Here is a 23,609-nt window from a genome sequence, read left to right on the forward strand (position 1 = left end):
AACATCCATTTGGGCCTGGCTGTAACGAGGTATCCCCCCAGCCCCACAGTCAGGGTGGTGTAAGGAAACTACAAATGGGAGGCCAGAACTTTCACCAGCTTCCAGTGGTAATGAGCACCTAGCCCCTAACACCATGGTGTTAGTGGAGGACATGTGGGGATCAGTAAGGAGGCACCCTCCCGATCCCAGGCAGGGTGATGTCAGTAGAGAGCCAGAACTCCCACTAACCAAGCAGTAATGAGGTGTCCTTCCCCAACCCCCACCAAAGGGTATCAATGGAGGCCAAGAAGAAAGCTGGATTTCAACCACCCACCTGACAAAAAGTATTAAAACCAGAACCCAACTGCATGCTATCCCTTTCTTAAAAAACTAAACATTCACTTACCATACAGTCCATTAGTGATACTCTGGGCATTTATCTCAGATAAGTGAAATCTTCTGTCCACACAAACCTGTACACAAATGTCACAGCAGCCTTATCTGTAATGGCAAAATACTAGAAACAACCAAAATGTCCCTCAATGAATGAGGGGTTAAACAAACTGTGGTCCCCATACCACGGGACACAATTCAACAATAAAGGGAACAAGCTATTGGTACACACAGCAACTTGGATGGATCTTGGTGTCATTAAGCTGAGAGAAAAAAAATTAATCTCAAATGACCACTTGCTGTATGATTCCACTTATCTAATGTTCTCGAAATGACAAAATTATGGAGATGGAAATGGATTAGTGGTAGCCGGGGGTTAGAGATGGTGGTAAACGGGAGGGGTGTGCGAGTGTGACTACAGGGGTAGTAAGAGGAGATCTTTGTGGTGATGGAATAATTTTGCATCTTGACTGTGGTGGTATTGACACAAATCTACACAGGTGGAAATGGCACACATAAAACTATACATACATATTGTACCAATGTCAACTTTCTGGTTTTGATATTATACTATAGTTACATAAAATATAACCATTGGGGGAAACCAGGTGAAGCCTACATAGAACCTATCTGAACTACTTTTACAACTTCCTGTATATCTGTAATTATTTTTTAAAAGTTTTGTAACCAGACAAGTGTTGGGGGGTCGGAGGGGGAGGCAGCTGTTCATCAACTTTTAAGTTCCTTCCAGTAGTTCTCAGCTTGCTAATTCTAGAAACAAGAGATGGAAAAAAAAAAAAAAGAAATTTACCTTTTAAATATAAATTTCCTCTTTTGAGAATATGCTATAAGTAGCAGGATGAGCTGTCCATATGACTCAGGTTAACATCAAGCAAGATTTCGGTACTGTTCCTTAGATTCCAAGTTCTTAGTTCTTTTTTTTTTTTTTTAATATTTTTAATGTTTACTTATTTTTGAGAGAGAGAGGGAGTGTGTGAATGGGGGAGTGGCAGAGAGAGAGGGAGACACAGAATCGGAAGCAGGCTCCAGGCTCCAAGCTGTCCGCACAGAGTCCGACGCTTGGCTCGAACTCACCGACCGTGAGATCATGACCTCAACCAAAGTTGGACGCTTAAACCGACTGAGCCATCCAGGTACCACCCCAGTTCCTAGTTCTTATCTGACACCTTCCTCTGCACCACTGGATGGCTAGGAGATAATCTCCTCAGACGAGGAAATTTAAGCTTATGGAGAACTGGCATGCCTGATTTACACAGTGATGGTGGTGGAAAGATGAGACAGCATCTCTCCCTGAGGACTTCTCCATATGTAAAATCAAACTCCCTCTTAGCACCTGGGATAAGTGTGGAACTGCCTCCCCACCTTACACTGCTGTTCTCTTGGGTCTACAAGTGGGAACACATTTTAATGCTGTGAGGCAAGAGGAATGAAACAGGGAGAACAGGTTGGACAAATAAAAATTGGAAATTTGGTTTCGAAATCAGAAGCATGTGACTTCAAAGAACCATACTTTTCACAGGCAAGGATTGGAAGGTCTTCAAGGGAAGAGTTTTACTAGCAAGTTTTTAAAAGGTCTGAATAAACAAACCAGTGCCACCCAATAAAATCTGAAGATATTCCTGCCACCCCTAGATGTCTATGGCAACCAAGGTCTGGAAAAACTCTCTTATATCTCCTTTGGCCCAGCAATCTTTTCACCCTAGAATTTCTCCACAAAACCCTTGAGTACGGCCCTCAGATCCTTGGCTCCTAGTATAATAGTGGTATGCCTTGTAAAATACATGAAGGACTGGCTGCAAGATGCAGGAATCAAGTCCAAGACTGAAATTCCTGGGACAAAGAGTCCTAATCCTAGACCTACCTTCTGAGAGGCTCTTATTCTCTGTCCCAAGTCTTCCCTTCTTAGAATCAATGTCATCTAGATATTCACCGTATGTCAAAATGGGCTCTAATAATTTCTATTTACTGATCGCTGTTTCTAAACCTGGTTTACCCCTTCCTACCAATGAACTTGGACAGGTTCTTCCAAGTTTATAATGACAGAGTTTCAGTCAGAGAGAGGGGAACATTCCCAGGCCTCTCAAGAATAAAAAAACAAATAAAACACAAAAAACAGAAAATTCATCAGTTTCTTTCAAGTCTTTGTGTGTTGCCTTATCAAGTCCCTGTCTATTTATTGCACCAAATGAAGACACACACACACACCTCAAATTAAAAAAATCCAGTCAGGTTGAAAACAGATAAACTAAACAGTTCAGGTAACCTACGACCCAGCAATTGCACTACTAGGCATTTATCCACGGGATACAGGTGTGCTGTTTCGAAGGGACACATGCACCCCCGTGTTTATAGCAGCACTATCAACAATAGCCAAAGTATGGAAAGAGCCCAAATGTCCATCGACGGATGAATGGATAAAGAAGATGTGGTTTATATATACAATGGAGTATTACTCGGCAATCAAAAAGAATGAAATCTTGCCATTTGCAACTACATGGATGGAACTGGAGGGTATGATGCTAAGTGAAATTAGTCAGTCAGAGAAAGGAAGTATGATATGACTTCAATCACATGAGGACTTTAAGAGACAAAACAGATGAACATAAGGGAAGGGAAACAAAAATAATATAAAAACAGGGAGGGGGACAAAACAGAAGAGACTCATAAATATGGAGAACAAACAGAGGATTGCTGGAGGGATTGTGGGAGGGGGGATGGGCTAAATGGATAAGGGGCACTAAGGAATCTACTCCTGAAATCATTGTTGCACTATACGCTAACTAATTTGGATGTAAAATTTAAAAAATAAAAAATTAAATTAAAAAAATAAAAATAAATAAACAGTTCAGGTAATTAACAGGTATTTTAAAAGTCAAATATGACAGCATGTTTGGAGATTCTACCCAAATGTTGACAGGAGATCACCAAAATCCTACAGGAGAAAACAGGCAGCAACCTCTTTGACCTTGATCGCAGCAACTTCTCACTTGACATCTCTCTGGAGACAAGGGAAACAAAAGCAAAAATGAACTATTGGGACCTCCTCAAAATAAAAAGCTTTTGCACAGTGAAGAAAACAACCAACAGAACTAACAGGCAACTTATAGAATGGGAAAAGATATTTGCAAATGAGATACCTGAAGACTCCCTGACTCTGAACCCTCAAGGACAGAGCTGTATGACAGTCAAGTTTGATGTGTAGATATAAAGTACTGATGAGTGACAGAAAAAGATGGGTTGGTCAGCTCTATGGCAATTGCTTTGAACTCCTTACAAAAAACACAGTGCCCACCTAGGAAAGCAGGTTAAGACACCTCCTTCCTCTAGCTGAACCATAACCCAATCTTGATAAGGTGATAAGATCCTGTTGGATGAGGGTTACCTCAAGTTTTGAGCAGGAGGAATTAAAATGTACGTAGGCATCATCTCATTTCTGGTTAAGCAATAAAGAAGATATGCTAATTTTCAATTTACATAACACACCCATCCATCTGGCAATGAGGCAAACCCTCTTTCCTTGATTCTCTCTGCCTTAAAAAAAAAATCTGGCTTTAGTGGTAAAAAAGCTCAGTGTAAGAAGGAACAATAAATAAAATAAATGCAAATCAAACATAAATGTCATAACATTTAGAAAACTTTTTCTCTTAGGCATTAAAAGGTCAAATTGGATGTCCGTATGTTCTTTTACAATCGCCAATTCATTCTTTTTGTCATTTCTACCCTGATGTTCTCCATGGTCTTTCATCCCTGATCTTCTGAACTTTTATATGCCTGGGAATTCATCAGATTATTAAAACCAGGTGACTGGGTGCCTATCTGATGATTCAGGGTGTGAGCTGTATTAGAGAACTCCCACCTGCTGGAATGAACCTATTTCTATTTAATCACCCCTTCTTATAGAAAGGCCACAAAATGCTGCAGCCTCTAGGTTCCAATAATAACAGATAATAACAACTAGGTCAGAAGTCCCACAACTAAGGGATACTACTTTCATACCTAAACCTTCTATTATTTATGGGGAGGGGGAGCAGAGAGAGCGAGGAGGACACTTATAATGCTAACGAGGTTATTTCAGGACCAACGTTTTTAAACTCAATTGTTTTTAAGAAAATTCAAACATACACAAAAACAGACTGAATAACACGAGACCCTGACATACCCATGGTCTAGATTCGTTATCATCAAACTTTTGCCACACTTACTTTATCTCTGTTGTCTCATTTTGTTGAATTAATCTCAAGCATAATTTCATTTCTTCCCGATATACTTCAGTATCCATATCTGCATAGATATTTTCATATAATACTTCATCATATCTACCAAACTTAAGACTCTTCAAATTCTCTTGCCTGCTTCAAAGACAGATTGCTTTTTTTCACATCAGGATCCAAAGTCCATACATTATATTTGGTGGTTGTTATCTCTAGAAGTCTGTCTTAATCTAGAACCATCTCCCCGTTTTTTAAATTCAAGCCATTAACTTGTTGAAGAAATTGTCAGTTTACTTTAGAATGACTCATCCTTTGGATTTCTGTATAATTTGTTTCCTTCTATTTCCTGTAAATAGAATCCTCACCACCCTTCTCTTTACATATTGTCTTCATCTAAACCATCTAAACAGAGAACAATTTGAGTGGCTATTTTCTCAATTCTTCCCAGGATGGTGCGTGGTGCCATTCTAAGTGAATAGGAGAGAGGTTACTTTATTATATACAGTAGATTCCATAGGACAGTAGGACTCAATTTCCTCCCAGAACCCAGATGAGAAAAGCTCACAGGCTTGATCATATTCAGTTTCAACTTTTGCGGGGCACAAATACTTCACAGAAGGCACTGTATGTTTTGTATTGCATCATACCAAGAGGCACAATGTCTGCTTCTCTTACTCTTAGAGATGTGAGGATGAATTAGTGGGTTCAGATGATGGAAATGTCTAACAGTTTCATCCACTAATGACTGCTGTAGATATCTGGTGGGGGGATAGGCAGTTGCAAAGAACCTAAGCCAAGAATTGAGTGAAAATTTCTACCAAGGGTGATCTATCTCATCGTGGGGCACAAAAGGGATGACAACTTATATGGTACAATACCAAACTGCCTTACTCAAAAGGAATCCATTTGACTTCTCCTTGGCATACCCCTCTAATAGTGGTCAGTGAGAGCAAGACCAGACATGGACTATTCATTTCCACCTTAAAACAGCTTTAAAACTTTGGGGCGCCTGGGTGGCTCAGTTGGTTAAGTGTCCAACTTTGGCTCAGGTCATGATCTCATGGTCTGTGAGTTCAAGCCTGCGTCTGGCTCTGTGCTCAGAGCCTGGAGCCTGCTTTGGATTCTGTGTCTCTCACTCTCTCTGCCCCTCCCCCCACTTGCATTCTGTCTCTCTCTCAAAAATAAATAAACATAATTAAAAAAAACCATAATAAATAAATACATAAATACATAAATAAATAAATAAAAATCTAAGTCAACATATTCAAAGTTGTTTGCCTGTCAGAATGGGCCTAGCATGCCAGGAGAGCATTTCCTTTATCTTCCTCAATAATATTTCCAATCTCCCAAATCTTTTTTTCAGAGAAGCATGGAGAAATGCCCCACCAAGATGGGACACAAAACAAATTATGTTCACTACACCTAGTGGGAAATGAAAAGAAATATTTTGCCTCCAAAATCATAACCTAAGTAAACATGGTAAAGTAATACCAGATACCCCCTTTATCACACTTTAAGTGGTTAGAAGAGATGAAAGCAGCAGTTTCTAGCCTCTGCGCCCAGTGAGTAGTCCATAAAGTTGCTGCCAATCTCATTCCTACTATCAAAAAAGGGCTAACTAGGTAAGGGCGAGGCCTAGACAATTAAGTTATGTACTAAAGCAGTATACTACAACCGTGCAAGAGGGAGAACAGAGTTTACTAAAACCAAAGCAACTGGAGCAAGCTGTTTTGGTTAGACCGCCTAGGAAAATGTATCATGCACCAGTTTTTCACTGCCGGAAAACTAGTACATGACTATCCTCCGCTACTACCATATTCCTGAAGTGGCCTCCATCATATATGTGTTCCATCGCTTGGCCTGGATGCTGTGAACCAATAAAGTTCCTGTCTTGGGAGCAGCACAGCGGGATTGTGCTCCTCTTGCTGCACCTATACCCGTACTTTCTTGCTCTTCTTCCACCTGCTCTGCCCTCCTAGTCCACTGGGACCTATCGAATCTGCATCTACTCTGACAAGGTCGGTGGTGGAGTCGGAGTGGAGGAGAACGAACCTGCCCTACCCTCGCCTCACTGTCCACGAGTAAAACCTACACTAGTGCAACCTCAGCATGAAGAGCAAATGAAATGGACACCTTGAGAGTGAGGCCAAAAGTATAAAACATAATTAATAAGTCCATACAATGCTAGCGCTACAGGGGAGATTAAAGGTCACTTAGTATAACTCTCTTATTTTATAAAAGAGAATACTATAGTCCAGAGAAATTAAATTATTTGTCCCAAATTACAGTAGCAATGAGAAAATAAAATACAAAATAAAATGATGTCCAAAGACCTTTTGGGTAAAGATCAAAAACATTAGGTAAAACTACTAATCATGTAGAAATACTTGGAATTTTTAAAGGACAAAAATGTTCATTCATTTTACAAACATTTACTGAGAGCCCATTATGTGACAGGCATAGTCTTAAGAACCGGGGATGAACCATTGAATAAGCAAAAATCCCTGTCTTTGTGGAGTATACAATCCAGCAGGGAGAGAGAGAAAATAAACATTAAGTAAAATATATAGTATGTCATGCAGAAAGAAGTATTATGAAGAAAGGTAAAGCAGAGAAAGGGGATAAGGAATACCTGGGTGTGGAGGTGGTCAGGAGGGTTGATTTTAAAATAAGATGGTCAAGGGTGCCTAAGTGGCTCAGTTGGTTAAGCATCCAACTCTTGATTATAGCTCAGGTCATGATCTCACGGTTCGTGAGTTCGAGCCCTGAGTCCAGCTCCACACAGACAGTGCAGAGCCTGCTTGAGAGTCTCTCTCTCTCTCTCTCTCTCTCTCTCTCTCTCTCTCTCAAGAACAAATAAATAAACATTTAAAAAAAAATAAAAAATAAGATGGCCAAGGGTCCAGAAGGCCCTTTAAGAGGATACATTTGAATAAAGACTTAAAGGAGGTAAGGAAGTTAGCCAAATATTACCTGAGGGAGAAGTGTCTCCATGCAGAGCAAACAGCAAATTAAAAAGCCCTAAAGCAAAAGTGCCCCTAGACTGTCCTAAGGAATACAAAGATGAGCAGAATGTGCAAAAACAAAGAGCAGTTGGAGATAAAGACTCAAAAGGGATTAGGACCAGATTTTTTACGGCCTTGTATGACATAATAAGGACTGTGGCTGAAATTTCCTGAATAGCCAAAGGGAACTGTGAGCAGAGGAGTGACACAATCTTACTTTTTCTGAAAGGACTGCTCTGGTTGTGGTACTAAGAACAGTCTGGAAGGGGCAAATATAGAAACAAGATAACCAACTAGGAGACGGTCACAATAATTCAGGAATGATGATGACTCAGATCAGGGATGCAGTGGGGCAGATACTGAGAAGTAGTTGTATACTGCATACATTTTCAAGGTAGAGCCAACAAGAAGTTGCATAAGAAAGACACAAGTAAAGGTTGACTCTCTTCTTCTTCTTCTTTTCTTCTTCTTCTTCTTCTTCTTCTTCTTCTTTTTTTCTTGGCTAAAAAGATGGAGCCGTCATTTGCTGAGATGGAGAAGACTGAAGGAACAGATTTTTTTTGTTGTCGTTAGGGGGTATGCATATGTGTGTGTAAAAGGTGGAGACCAGAAGGTTGGTTATTGGATGTGTTAAGTTTGGTTGCTGTACTGAGAAAGTATACAAAGTACAGGCAGAGATATTACTTAGGAAACTCTTACAGTAATCCATGAGAGATATGCTGGTGGTTTGGACCAGACATCTGGCAGGATAAGGAACATGAACGGGAGATACATTTTGAAGGTAGAGTTGACACAATTTGCTGAGGAAGTGATGAAGGATGAAAATGAGATGAAGACAGAAGGCAATGATTTCTTCAAGTTTCTCAGCCTCAATAAATAGATGGGACATGGGAATTGACATGGGAAAGATTGTAGAAAGAGCAAATTTGAGGGAGGCCAACGATGTGGAAATGTCAAGTAAGCAGTTGGAGTTGTTAACAGTTTGATTTCAGTGAGAGGTCTGGACCAGAATATAAATTTGGGAGTATGTAGATAACATTTAAAACCATCAGGGGCGCCTGGGTGGCTCGGTTGGTTAAGCGTCCGACTTCGGCTCGGGTCATGATCTTGCGGTTTGTGAGTTCGAGCCCTGCATCAGGCTCTGTGCTGACAGCTCGGAGCCTGGAGCCTGCTTCCGATTCTGTGTCTCCTGCTATCTCTGCCCCTCCCCCACTTGTGCTCTGTCTCTCTCTATCAAAAATAAATAAATGTAAATTAAAAACAAAAAACAAAAAACATCAGACTAGGGTGCCTGGATGGCTCGGTCGGTTGAGCGTCCAACTTCGGCTCAGGTCATGATCTCACAGCTCGTGGGTTTGAGCCCCTTGTCGGGCTCTGTGCTGACAGCTCAGAGCCTGGAGCCTGCTTCCGATTCTGTGTCCCCTCTCTCTGCCCTTCCCCTGCTCGTGCTCGGTCTCTCTCTCTCAAAAATAAATAAACATTAAAAAAAAAACTTTTTAAAAACCCATCAGACTAAAAGAGATCACCAGAAGAGTAAGTGTAAGTAAAAAAGAAGTCCAGGGACTGAGCCCTGTGACACCCTAATATTCAAAGATGAGGAAAACACAGCAAAAAGAAATGAAGAAGAAATAACCAGTTGAGTTGGAAGAAAAATCAAAAGCTTTGGTGTTGTAGAAGCCAGGTGATAAGAAACTTCAAAAAAAAATGTTTAATTCTGTTGAAAGGTCAAGAGGAAGTATGAGAATGAATGACCACTGGATTTAACAATATGGAAGTCATTGGTGACTCTGAAAAAAGCATCTTCATTGGAGAGATGAAGGCAAATGTCTTGCTATAATGCATTCAAGAAAGAATGTGAGAACAGGAGGAGGAGGTAGAGACAACTCAAGGAGTTTTGTCAGGAAGAGAAGCAGAGAAGGCTGGTGGTAGGTAAAGGTGAAGGCAGGGCGAAGAAAGATAGGTTTTCTTCTCTGTGGTTGGTTTTAAAGACGGAAGAAATCACAGCAGCTTTATATACTGATAGGAAGACTAGGAGTGAGGAGGAAATTATGATGCAGAAGACAAGGCAGAGAAATGCTGAGGCATTGTTTCCTTAAGTAGGTGGAAGGGAACTGGATCTAGCCACAAGTCAGAGCAGGCCTAAGATAGAATAAAAGTTTATCCATATTAAGAACTAAGATACACAGGTAGGTAGGCAGGTAGGTAGGTAGGATGGTGGGAACTTGGGGAACCTCCCTTTGACAGCTTGTTTTTCCAGAGATACAGGAAGCATTGTCACCACCTGGTAAGTATGAGGGAAAACCTAGAAGAAATTTGAGGAGAATAAAGAAATAATTATCTAAGAAAGTTCATTCTTACTCAGTTGTTTATTTGAAATGTCTGCTACCTACCCTATTTGAATTAGTGGGTCCAAACTTAATACCCCCCCTCCCCTCCCAGAAATCAAAATCTATCTCACTTAGGCTCACTTCTTACATCCAGGTCTCTTCATTTTTATAGGTCCTTCTCATTTAGAAACCTTGTAGAATTTGTCCATCCAACCATGAGTTCACAAACTTATAAATTAGCAAACTCTTAGATTCCAAGCTTCTTTTCAAAGTGCATTCATCCAATTTAAACAGGATTTGCCAACCTACCATCAGTAAGGGTTATGAGACTCAGGCTTCCTCCTTGGTAGCTGCTAGCTATCCCAGCATTCTCTAACCCCACAGAAATAAATCATTAACGCTGTTTATATATGGCCAAATTACAACACAAAAACATATTCCTGCTCAGGGGAGATTTATGTTCATAGACTGAACCTAGAGGAAGAAGACTGGAAAGTTGCTTAATCCTATGCAAGATTTAATCCCATTATCATTTCACTGTGAACTTGGTGTCGGACACGTCAATTCACCTATCTCAGATAACCAAACTAAAAAAAAAAAAAAAAAAAGGAAAATAGAATGAACAAGCAAAAACCTTGTAGTACAAGACCAAATAGGTAAGAACTAATACAACTTATCCTAGAAGTAAAAGGTTGGTCTGACATCTGAAAACCAATTATTATAATACATTTTATTAAGTAGAAAAAAAAAAGACAAAAAACACACAATAATCCTAGTAGATGCAGAAAAACATTTCACAAAATTAAATACTTTTTCAGGATAAAAACACTCAACAAACTAGTAACAAAAGGTAACTTCCTCAAACTAATAAAGGGAATTCAGGGACCCTTTATTAAAAGCTTTTATTAAAACTCACAGCAAACATCACACATAATGATGAAAGACCAAATGTTTTCCCCCTAAGATTAGAAACAAGACAAGGATGTCCACTCATCATTCCTATTCAACATGGTATTGGATGTTCTACCCAGGGCAATTAGGCAAGAAAAAGAAATAAAAGGCATCCAGATCAGAGAGGAAAAAAGCAAAACTATCTCTGTTTGCAAATGAGAAGATCTTATATATTAAAAAATCCCAAGAAACCCCCCCAAAACTACTAAAAGTAAAAAAGAGTTCAGGAAGGTTGCAGAACACAAGAATAATATACAAAAAATCAATTACATTACTATACACTTGCAATGAACAATCTGCAAATAAAATTAAGAAAATAATTCTATTGAAAATAGCATCAAAAAGAATAAGATACTTTGGAATAAATTTAACAAAGTAAGTACAAATTTTATGCCCTAAAAACTACAGAACATTGTTGAAAGAAGTTAAAAAAGACTTAAATGAATGTAAAGATATCTTGTGTTCATGAATCACAAGGTAATTGCTCCAAAAGTGACCTATAGATTCAATGCAATCCCTATTAAAAAAAATCTCAGCTAGCTTTTTTTGCAGGAGGTAATCTTAAAATTCATATGAAAAATGCAAGCGACTCAGAATAGCAAACCAATCTTGAAAAAGAAGAACAAAGTTGGAAGACTTCCACTTCCCAACTTCATAACATACTAGAAAGCTACATTAATCAAGACAGATTGTACTGATATAACGATAAACATATAGATTAATGGAATAGAACTCAGTTCAGAAATAAACCCCTACCTTAATGGTCCACTAATTTTTGACAAGAATGTCATATCAATTCAACAGCACAAATGATAATTTTTTTGAACAAATGGAGCTAGGACAACTGGATATCCTCGTTCAAAAAAGTGAAGTTGGACCCAGGTCTAACACCTACACAAAAATTAACTCAAAATAGATCACAGACTGGGGCGCCTAGGTGGCTCAGTTGGTTGAACATCTAACCCTTGGTTTCAGCTCAAGTCACGATCTCATGGTTTCTGAGTCCAAGCCCTGCCATCGGGCTCCATGCTGACAGTGTGGAGGCTGCTTGAAATTCTCTCTTGCCCTCTCTCTCTGCCTCTCCCCCGCTCACTCCCTCTATCAAAATAAAGAAACTTATAAAAAGAAAAACAGTAGATCACAGACCTAAATGTAAGAACTAAAACGATAAAACTCTTATTAGAACACACAGGAATAAATCTTTGTGACCTTGGATTAGGTATCGGTTAAAGAAACAAAAGAAAAAGTTTAGATGAATTTGAGTTCATCAAAATTAAAAACTTCTGTGTGGCAAAGAAAATCATCAAGAAAGTGAAAAAAAATCTCCAGAATGGGAGAAAACCTTCACTAATCATATGTCTGAGAAGAGACCTATATAGAGAATATACTAACACTCATAACTCAATAATCAAAAGATAAATAACCCAAGTACAAATGGGCAAAGGATCTAAAAAGATAGTTTTCCAAAGAAGATACACAAATGGCTGATAAGCACGTGAGATGCTCAACATTATTAGCCACCAGGAAAATGCAAATTAAAACCACTGTGAGATACCACTTCACACCCAGTGGGATGGCTATAATCAGAGACAGATAATGACACATGTTGGTAAATGTGAAGAAATCTGAACCCTTATCACCATAGGTAGAAATATAAAATGGTATAGCCACTTTGGAAAACGGTTTTCAATTCCTCAAAACATTCAACATAGAGCTACCATGTGACCCAGCGTATTCATTCCTAGGTATACACCCAAGAGAAATGAAAACATATGTCCACAGAAAAATCTGTAAGCAAATGTTCATAGCAGCGTTATTCATAATAGCCAATTAGGAGAAAGAGCCCAAATGTTCATCAAGTGATGAATGCGTAAAATAAAATGTGGTATCCATAGAGTGGAATATTACTGGGCAACAAAATGCAATGAAGTATTATACTGATACATGCTAAAACATGGAAAAAATCTTAAAAACATTATACTAAACATGGGGCGCCTGGGTGGCTCGGTCTGTTGAGCGTCTGACTTTGGCTCAGGTCATGATCTCACGGTTCGTGAGTTCGAGCCCCGCGTTAAGCCCTGTGCTGACAGTGGCTCAGAGCCTGGAGCCTTCTTCAGGTTCTGTGTCTCCCTCTCTCACTCTCTGCCCCTTCCTCACTACTGCTGTCTCTCACAAATAAAGAAACGTAAAAAAAAAAAAAACAAAACAAAACAAGAAAAAGAAAAAGAAATTATACTAAACAAAGACTCCAGTCACAAAAATTATATATTGTATGATTCCATTCTTATGAAAAGTCCGGAACACGTAAATCTATCTATAGAGACAGAAAGCAGGTTGGTGATTGCCGAGGGCTGAGGGAGGAGGGAATGGGAAGTGACTGCTAATGGGATGGAATTTTCCTTCTTAAAATGTTTAACTGTGGTAAAAAAACAAAAACAGACAAAAAACTGCACATAATCTAAAGTTTACCATTGTAATTGTTTTTAAGTGTGTACACGCTGTGTTCAGTCATGTTAAGTAGATTCACACTGTTGTAAAATAGATCTCCAATACTTTTTCATATTGTAAAACCGAAACCCTACGCATTCAACAACTTTGCATTTCCTCCTCCCCCCAGACCCCAGCAATGCTATTCTAGTTTCTGTCTTTATGAATTTGACTAAGTTCCTCATATAAGTGGAATCATACTGCATTTTTCTTTTTGTGACTGGTTTACTTCACTCAGCATGTTCGTAGGGCTCATCCATATTATATCATGTGGTAGTACTTCTTTCCTTTTTAAGGCTGAATAATATTCATTGTATGTATAGACCACATTTTGCTTATCCATTCATCTGTCGACAGACACTTCTTGGGTTGCTTCCACTTCTTGGCCACTGTGAGTAATACTGCCATGAACATGGGTATGCAAATATCTGTTCGAGATCCTGCTTCCAATTATTTCAGATACATACTCAGTAGTGGGATTGTTGGATTATGGGGGCATCTCTTTAGAATGACGAAACTATTCTAAAATTTGACAGTGGTGACACTTGCACAATCCTAGAATATACTAAAAACCACTGAACTGCACATTTCAAATGAGTTAATCACATAGTATATGAATTATATCTCAATAAAACTGTTAGAAATACAACTCTTAAAGGCTGAATCATGGATACAAATACTTAAAGATTTTGACCGAACTGGATTATTAATCTGGTTAAATAACCAGTCAATCTTGTCATACAGGTAATTTTGACCCTTATTTTTGATGACCTGGCTTGATGTTTAGGAGTTTTTTGAGATGTAACCTATGTGCTTCTTCAACACTGATCATTAGAGAAAGTTGGAAAAAGAAATTCTCAGTACCTTTAATTCAATACTAAACCTTTTCATATTTTGTGTCAGGAAATCAGTGATGAAATAACAAATTCACACTAACTACAGAAATTTTTACTTCATCTGCTCTGTAGATATACCATTCTTCAGCTTTTTAGAAGATAGGGAAATAAGGCAGGACCTTTACTCACTGTGACTTCAGATTTACTTTTTGAAATGTCACTCACAATTATTTCACATAGAAGAAGCTCAAAAGACAGAGGGTTTATTTACCTTGTTTTTACAGTACAAAATTATAAAATTATAAAGTACTATGGCCAATGGCACTGAATGGGGAAAGAGGCAATAAGTTTAAAAGCCAGGAGAGAAAAATCTTGAGGAAAACAAAATGTGCATCAAATTCAGATTCTTCTCATCTCTAATCGCTATATACAACTAGAACAGCTAACAGGAATGTAGATGGCCACTGATGCTCAGAAACCCATTTCATCATCTTTTCTGTTTTATCTAGACATTTCCAGTTTTGTCAAGACTCAAAGAAAGAGTTTTAAAAAGGCAATAAATGAGATAATCTCAATGATTTCTCATGATCTCTTCTAATCAGAGCAGAGCTAAGTAAAAAAAACTTACTGGTCTAACTGATCATTTTTTAAAAACAAGAGACTCCACACAGTTCACGGCAAAAACACAAGCTTGGAAGCCAGCTTTCAATTTCAGCCCCAAGCACAGACTGAAACAATGGTAATGATCTAATTATAGAGACGGTTGTTACGTGGGACAGTCTTTCTAGATTACATATCTTATACACTTTATCAGTTTTTCCTAAATAATCTCTCAGGGTTAGTTTTATTTTTTTTTTTTTTTTTTTTTTCAACATTTATTTATTTTTTGGGACAGAGAGAGACAGAGCATGAATGGGGGAGGGGCAGAGAGAGAGGGAGACACAGAATCGGAAACAGGCTCCAGGCTCCGAGCCATCAGCCCAGAGCCCGACGCGGGGCTCGAACTCCCGGACCGCGAGATCGTGACCTGGCTGAAGTCAGACGCTTAACCAACTGCGCCACCCAGGTGCCCCTCTCAGGGTTGGTTTTAAATGAAGACTGAAATACTAACAGTTGGATTCAGATTCTCATTACACATTTTTCAAAGTCCGTCTGTGTGCAGAAACCAAATTATGCATGGCGACTCGAAGAGCTGAGTTCCCCACAGGGATATCACTGGAGTTGATGACCGAATGTAGTGCCCGGGTATATGCTGCAAATAAAGATTTGCACGGTGATGAAGTCAGTCAGATTCTCCACTACTCTCCCCACTTCCTTCCCATTAGTACTGCTTCTCTACTAAGTCTCATAGGTATTAACTTTGCCTACTCATTGAATACATATTTATCGAGTACTTAGTACATGCCAAGCACTCTGTGAGGACAGAAAAGATAATGAAGAGGATGGACACAGAGATAATTAAGTTTCAGGGTAATACTTTCAAACCAGAGGCATATACAAAATGTTGTCACATAATGAATTTCAGAATGAATGAAAACACATCCGGGAAGAGGGAAAAGATTTCCAGAAGTAGTAACATTTAAGATGGTCTAGGAGGATTAATAAGAGTAAAGGAAAGGCGGCCTTCCGGGCAGAAAAATAGATGGCACAAAAGGTATAAAAGAAAGTGATGTGTACTGGAAGTAGCAAGTCTGATAAGGCTGGAGTGTCACCTGGGGCCAGAGAGAAAATATGCTAAATATGGCATGCATTTCGTACTGTAATGGTGAACCCTAGAGGTTTTAGAAATAGAGGAATGGCATGATAAGATTTGTGTTTTTAAAATTTAACTCACAGAATTGATTAGGAACTTGTATCACACAGACAGGGCAGGGGGAATACAAATACTGGCAGTATTTTTGGTATGCACATGAAGCCTACACAATCTCTACCCTATGTAATAAATAAATATATTTAAGGACAGCCAGGAAACAGAAACATTGGTGACAATAACAAGGACTCTGTTTTTCTGTAGCTGGGATTCCTGAATATAGAGCTGATACTGGTCCTCATTTTCCTCAGTGTCACCTGGCAGAAGTGGCAGTCTAATGTGGATACAGATGGTAATAAGTCTATGTTAAATAACATTAAAGTATTTGGGCAGTAGGGAATGTAACTGGACAGAGGCCTAACTTCGATGGCCCTAAAACACAAGCTCTCATTTCTTCATTCACAGGAGGACCTGGAATCCAAGTCTCCCTACGGTGGAACGGAAATATTTCCCCAGCATAAATGGAGACAAGAAGGTAACAGATCTCAAAAAGGATTTTAACTCACTATAATTATTTTTATTGTCTCAAGAGTTGCTTTGTAAAGGAGTTATAACAGTCACTGATATCTAGTAAACAAACAATGAATGTTAAATTACTACAATCACTACATTTATTGTTTGTTTGTTTGTTTGTTTCATTGCCACCAGGCCCCAACCATTCCTTTAAGAAGCTTACCTCTAGGGTTTTTATAGAAAATACAATTGTTGGCACAGGTATCAGGATGCGCATCCCAAAAATCAGGACCACAACAGCATAGTGGAGGTAAAGTAATATTATACAGCTGCATTTTCTCCTGGATCTGGGCTCTTAGAGCTTCCGTATATCTATATAAAGATAACAGTAAGATCAGGCAAAGTGAACCACTAGGAAGAGAATGAGCATGAGTCCTTATTTCACCAGCTTTCACTAGTAAAATTATTTCACATCTCCATGCCTCAACTCTTCCTCTTGTACTGGGAAATAGCACGGGAGGAAATACAGTGCTATTCCGCTAGAGCCAGGACTTTATGCAGAACTTTTCAAAATACCTTTGGCATTCCTTCTCTCTCTGTTGTTGTTTTTCTCTGGCTCCTTTTACTTCCTCAAGCTGTAGCTGGGCTATTTTCTCACTCATCGTCTCTCCTGAACATGGCTCTTCATGGAAGTTCATTCTTAGTATCCTCTGCTCCTCAGCGTAACGTTGCTGCTCTTTCTTTTTTTTAATTCTGAGAATAAAATAACATGGTTAGGAATTTCATAAAATCATTATTTAGGACTAGCTACTAGAACCAAATAATTCAAAGAATTCCCAGAAACAAGGGAGTCAGGAAATCAGTTTAGCACCCCTAGAATAGCCTCAAAAATTCCTGCTGGCTGATTTGAGTTTATCTTATAGCTCACATAAATATGTAACCTCTCAAGTGGCAATGACCATTGGTTACAAATAAAAAAGTGTTTCTGGGGGTGCCTGGGTGGCTTAGTCGGTTAAGACACTGCTTCTTGATTTCAGCTCAGGTCATGATCTCACAGGTTTGTGAATTCAAGACCCACACTGGGCTCTGCACTGACAGTGAGAAGCCTGCTTGGGATTCTCTCTCTCTCCCCCTCCCTCTAGGCCCCTCCCTCACTCTTCTCTCTCAAAATAAATAAACTTAAAAAAAAAAGTTTTTCTGTAAGAATCCAATTACAAAAGCATTCTTTCCTTAAACAGCCAAATAAATAGATAGATAAATAAACCAAACAATCAACCAGACAAAATCCAAAAACAATGGCTTTTATGGCTCTCAACATCAGGCACTGAGAAACAGTGATTCTTGACAAATGGCAAACAAATGAAGTGAGCCCTTTAACTGCCCAAGCCTTCAAAGTCTCCAGGCAGTGGCACAGGGGTGGGAGTGTTGAGGTAGAGCCTGGTGGACTGAGTTGGGAAGATACAGCTCACAGTGCAGGGACACAAAGGCGACTAGAGTTCGTAAGACAGAATACCAGAGAGGAGAAAACCCAGAGATCTACAGAGGTCTCCTTCTAATACACAGCAGAGTACTGTGCACATGTTGGAAGAGAGAACCTGAGGTTAGGGACAGAATCATCAGAATGACTAACAAGGGAGAGTGCCTTGTGCTCACACAGAGCTGGGAACAGTGCCTGTTCCTGCCACTCAGACATGAAAAACTCATAATGCACAGGGCACTGGGTAGAGTTTTCAGGAAGATCTTACCTCCACAGTGGGGAATAACGATTAGTCCCAAACTGAGCACTGATCCAGACACAATCTAATAAATTATAAAAGCAAAGCTCTAAAGTAATTTAACTACATCCCAGAACAAAGCTCAGAAAAATGTATATGAATACAAAGATATTCAGCAACCAACAAGGCAAAATTTACAATGTTTGACATCTAATTAAAGATTACCTGGCATGCAAAGAAGCATGTTTATGTTTTAAAAGAAGCTTATGTTTTCCTAAATATACTCATAATTAAGAGAATAACCGATTAAAACCAACTTAGCACTGAGTTATTAGAATTAGCACAGAAAAATGTTAGTTATTAGGACTATATTTTATATGTTCAAAAGTTAGGATATAAAAAGGACAAATCAAACTTCTCAAGATGAAAACTACAATTTCTGAGATGAAAAATGCACTGGAGAACAAGCCTAGATCTAATGGAATCAATAATTAATAACATTTCAAAACCAAAAACACCAAGCCCACATGGGTTCACCAATCACAGAAGAAATTATACCAATTCTCTACAACCTCTTTCAGAGAACAGAAGCAGAAAAAAATATTTCTTAACTCATCCTATGATGCCAGCATTACCCTAATACCAAAACCAGACAAAGATATTACAGGAAAAGACAACTAAAGACCAATATTTTTCATGATCACAGAGACAAAAATCTTCAAAACTGTTAGCACATCAAAACTAACAATGTATAAAAAGAATTAGATGCCAAGACCAAGTGAGATTTATCCCAGGAATGCAAGGCTGGTTCAACATGAAAAAAAATCAATTAATGTCATGTATCACATCAAAAGACTAAATAAGAAAAATCACATGACCCTATAAATAAATGCAGAAAAAGCATTTGACAAAATCCAACACCATTTATGATAATACTCTTGGTAAACTAGAAATAAAAGGAACTTCCTAATCTTGATAAAGACTCTACCAAAAAAACCTACAGCTAATATCATACTCAATGGTGAGAAACTAAACACTTACCCACGAGTATCAGGAACAAGGCAAGACTGTCTCCTCTCACCACTCCTTTTCAACATGGTACTAAAAGTCTTAGCTAATGCAATAAGACAAGAAAGGGAAATAAAAGATATAGAGATTGGGAAGGAAAATAAAACTATCTTTGTTTCCAGATGACATGACAGTCTATGTTCTTCCCAACCTGATCTATAGATTCAATGAAATCCCAATAAAAATCCCAGCAAGTTATTTTATAGATATTGACAAACTGATTCTAAACTTTATATGGAAAAGGCAAAATTCCCAGAATAGCCAACATAATATCGAAGGAGAAAAACAAAGTTGGAAGACAGATACTATTCAACTTCAAGACTTATTATAAAGGTACAGTAATCAAGACAGTGTGGTATTGATAGAAGAACAGACAATTAGAACAATCGACACAACACAGAGCCCAGAAATAGACCCATCTAAATAGAGTCACTTGATCTCTGACAAAGAAGCAAAGCAATGCAATGGCACAAAGACAGTCTCTTCAACAAATGGTGTGGGAACAACTGAATATCCATATGGAAAAACTCAATCTAGATGTAGAACTTACACTCGTCACAAAATTAACTCATAGAATTAAATATAAAACACAGGACTACAAAGCTCCTAGAAGATAACTTAGGAGAAAATCTATATGATCTTGGATATGGTAATGATTTTTCAGATACAATACCAAAGACACGATCCATTAAAGAAATAACTGATAAGCTAGGCTCCATTAAAGTCAGAAACTTCTGCTCTGCAAAAGGCACTGTCAAAAGAATGAGAAGTCAAGCCACAGGTTGGGAGAAAATATTTGCAAAAGATATCTGATAAAAGACCATGAACCAAAATATACAAAGAATTCTTAAAACTCAACAGTAAGAAAACAAACCTGATTTAAAAATGTGCCAAAGACCTGAACAGACACAAAGAATATGCCCAGTTGGCCTTGAACAACACTAGTTTCAACTGCATGGGTCCACTTTGATATGGATTTTTTTTACAGTACAGTACTGTAAATGTATTTTTTCTTTCTTATGATTTCCTTAAGAACATTTTCTTTTCTCTACTTTAGATATATATACCATATAAAATATGTGTTAATCAACCGTTTATGTTATTGTGAAGGCTTTCAGGCAACAATAAGCTACTAGTAGTTAAGTTTTGGGAGAGTCAAAAGTTACATGTGGGTTTTTAACAGTGTAGCATGTTGCTGCCCCTAACTCCCATTTTGTTCAAAGGTCGTATGATTATGGGATCATGCCTTGGTGATGAGTGAGTGAGTGAATTATTGACTGACAACTGACTGACTGACTGACTGACTGACTGACTGACTAAATGGTGAGGTTACCCTTCAGTGAGCATTAACATGGAAGATAAATATTTTCATATCTTTTGCCTGGAGAGAACTATACATTTACCTCTTCCCCAGATCTCCTTGTCACCAACTTTCCAATAATGTTCCTTTCAAGTCCCCTGAGACCATCCAGCCAAATAACTGAGCACAGCCCATGGATCAGCATGGATTCCTGCCTCTATAAGCATACGAGTTTAGGTTGAGTGAACAGTAATATATCTTAGATGACCAAAACAGAGTCATAATGGCCCTTCAATCGATTCTCAGACTTGAGCCAATTTATAGACCAAGAACCTCTTGAAGTGGAGTCCAGGTTTCCTTGAGGAAGGACCCTGCTACAATGCCAGAATTTTATACTGTTAATCTTTCTCTCAGTCTTCCACAAAGGAACCATGACCTATTATCCAAATGCCATAGGTCTCTATGAGTCAGACTATTGTGATTATTGCTTTGGCTCAGTTATCCAATTACAGTAACCACATCCCTCTTTTCTTGTTGATTAAGTACCTGCCATTCCAGAGTCCCATTATCCTCATTGCATCAGGAATCCCAATTTGGTGGTTGCAGTTCCTACTGTAATGTTTGACCTACAGAGAAGGGTGACTACAGAACTCTTCAAGAATGCTGAGGCTCCCCTCACAAGTTTTTCACAGTGGTGGTGAAAGGTGTGTCCTCTTGACCCTCCCAGAGCTGGTGAACAGGTCTTACATGGTAAGTTCATTCTAACGTACCAATCTCTCCAAGCTTTCGGGTACTTTCCTCTACAATATGCCAAAGAGGTTCTGGCATTTAACTTCATTTCGTATAGGCCACCTTTGGGTCCATGGTTTAGTCAACTAACCAACATATTAAAGACTCTTCTAACCCCTCAATCTAAAAGACTGAATTTGGAGTCTCTGCTGAGTGGGCACAGACCAATAAATTCTGCCTGATCCAACTTGATATTCCATCCACTATGATCCTATCCTTTTATGACCTATTCTACATGTATTCTCTAGATTTCTATACATATAAATTCTTTTTGGAGTGTAATGTATCTCCTCATAGGTCATACTTTGTATCTAACTTGGGGACTGCTGGGACTTGAGTCTAGTTATAGTTTGAGAAACTAAGAGTGATGGCAGGGGTAGCAAATTAATATAGGCCCAAATCAGGGCAGAGGCTATGGGGATGGGTAGCAGGGTCTGATGGTTAATTTTATGCATCAACTTGATTTCACAGACCATGGGGTGCACATTATTCAGGGGACCTCTGTGAAGATGTTTTTGGATGAGATTAACATTTAAATCAGTAGACAACATAAAACAGACTGCCTTCTCTAATGTAGGTGGGCCTTGTCCAATCAGTTGAAGGACTAAATAGAACAAAAAAGGCTGACCCTCCCAATAGTAAGAGGGAACTCCTCCTGACCCTGGATGCTTTGAGCTAAGACATTAGTCACATCCTGCCTTTACACTAAAACTGAAGTACTGGCTTTTCCTGAGTATTGAGCCTACCAGCCTTTGTGTGTGTGTGTGTGTTTTAAGTTTATTTATTTAAAGTAATCTCTACACCCATCGTGGGGCTCGAACTCACGACCCTGAGATCAAGAGCTGCATGCTCTACCAACTGAGTCAGCCAGGCACCCCAAGCCTGCCAGCCTTTGAATGGCAACTATATCATCAGCAATCCTGGTTCTGACTACAACTAAACCATTGATTCTCTTGCATCTCCAGCTTGCAGATCTTGGGACTTGTCAGTCTCAGTAATAATGTGAGCCAAATCCTTACAATAAATCATATGTATACCACACACACACACACACACACACACACACACACACACACACACACACATTTTTGGTTCTGTTTCTCTGGAGAACCCTAACTAATACAGAGGGAAAGAATGAGAAGGACATTAAGGAGAAAGAATGAATAAGTCTTAGCAACTGATAAAATATAGATTTGGAGGACAGGGGAAAGAGAGAGAAGATGACTCAACCAGAGGATAGTGTACTTAGATAAGCGAAGAGGACAAATAGATTTGGAGAAGAAGACAGTGCATCTGACTTACCCAGCCTGAGTTTGAAAGGCATGGGCTACACCCAGGGGTAGATGTACAGGTTCCTGGAGGTAACTTTGGACTAGTTTTTGGAAAATAGTTCTAGTCATGAGAAAACAATGGGAGTCATCTCTACAGAGAGAGTTGAAATTTTAGTGAATGAGACCATGTAGATTATTTCAAAGAACCTAACCAGCTCCAACTCTCTATAATGAGTTTGAATTCTGGGATTATAACTGTCCTAGTTCCAATATTCTTTTTATTTTTAACGTTTATTTATTTTTGGGAGAAAGGCAGAACATGAGCAGGGGAGGGGCAGAGAGAGAGGCAGACACGAAATCTGAAGCAGGCTCCAGGCTCACAAGCCACGAGATCACGACCTGAGCCAATGTTGGATGCTTAACCAACTGAGAGCCACCCGGGCGTCCCTTCAATATTCTTAAAGGTATCTTGGTACCTAAGCCTTTCAAAAATTACAGAATTTATATTGCTGATTAGTGGTTCAGAGACACTTCTAGAATCCCTCTCAGAACATCCCTGCTAGATGGTCACCTTGTATCTACTAAAGCCTACAGGGACAGGAAGCTCACTCCTTCACGAAGCAGTCCATTTCTCTTCACTCTGGAAGAATTCTTGAGAGAAGGCCAGAATGAAAAGGGGCTTCAGGGGAAGATTTGCCAGTAAAATAGAGGAAGCAGTAGGTGGACCACTGAGGAACAAAGGTATCAAGGAAATCAAAGAGGAGATCTATCAAGAAGTTACAGGAGAATCAGAACTTAGACTCCTGGAGTTACAGATGAGGAGGCTCCTGATGACTGGAGAGAAGATGATTCCAAACAAGTGGTAGAAACTAAAGTCAGATTCCCAGGGGCTAAAGACAGGTTTGGTGAGAGGAGTTAAGCGTGTTGACTGCTTCTTCAAGTGAGGGCTCTTTTAGGGGACTTTGCATTTCCCCTCCATCAGCAAGGTGTATT

At 39.0% G+C, this 23,609-nt stretch overlaps 1 protein-coding gene across 7 annotated transcripts in view; it reads right to left on the bottom strand.

The window, feature by feature from the left end:
* Positions 1-3,177: 3,177 nt before the first annotated feature.
* The window catches only part of CCDC15 (coiled-coil domain containing 15), a 96,645-nt gene continuing 76,213 nt past the window's right edge, over positions 3,178-23,609 (bottom strand). For 5 of the 7 annotated variants that reach the window (XM_086678774.1, XM_086678768.1, XM_086678769.1 and 2 more), the window contains 3 exons: positions 17,050-17,226; positions 16,697-16,845; positions 14,458-15,462 (listed from right to left, as the gene is read on the bottom strand). In XM_086678774.1, the coding sequence (XP_086534900.1) occupies positions 15,341-15,462; positions 16,697-16,845; positions 17,050-17,226 (448 nt within the window). In that variant the 3' untranslated portion in view covers positions 14,458-15,340. Of the gene's footprint in view, positions 3,392-14,457; positions 15,463-16,696; positions 16,846-17,049; positions 17,227-20,659; positions 20,774-23,609 lie in introns of those variants that run through there. The other 2 variants (XM_025928968.2, XM_086678773.1) reach the window with 2 other exon arrangements.

The sequence above is a fragment of the Puma concolor genome, chromosome D1 (assembly GCF_028749965.1).
Source record: "Puma concolor isolate L17-30 chromosome D1, mPumCon1.1.hap2, whole genome shotgun sequence".
NCBI classification, from domain to species: domain Eukaryota; kingdom Metazoa; phylum Chordata; class Mammalia; order Carnivora; family Felidae; genus Puma; species Puma concolor.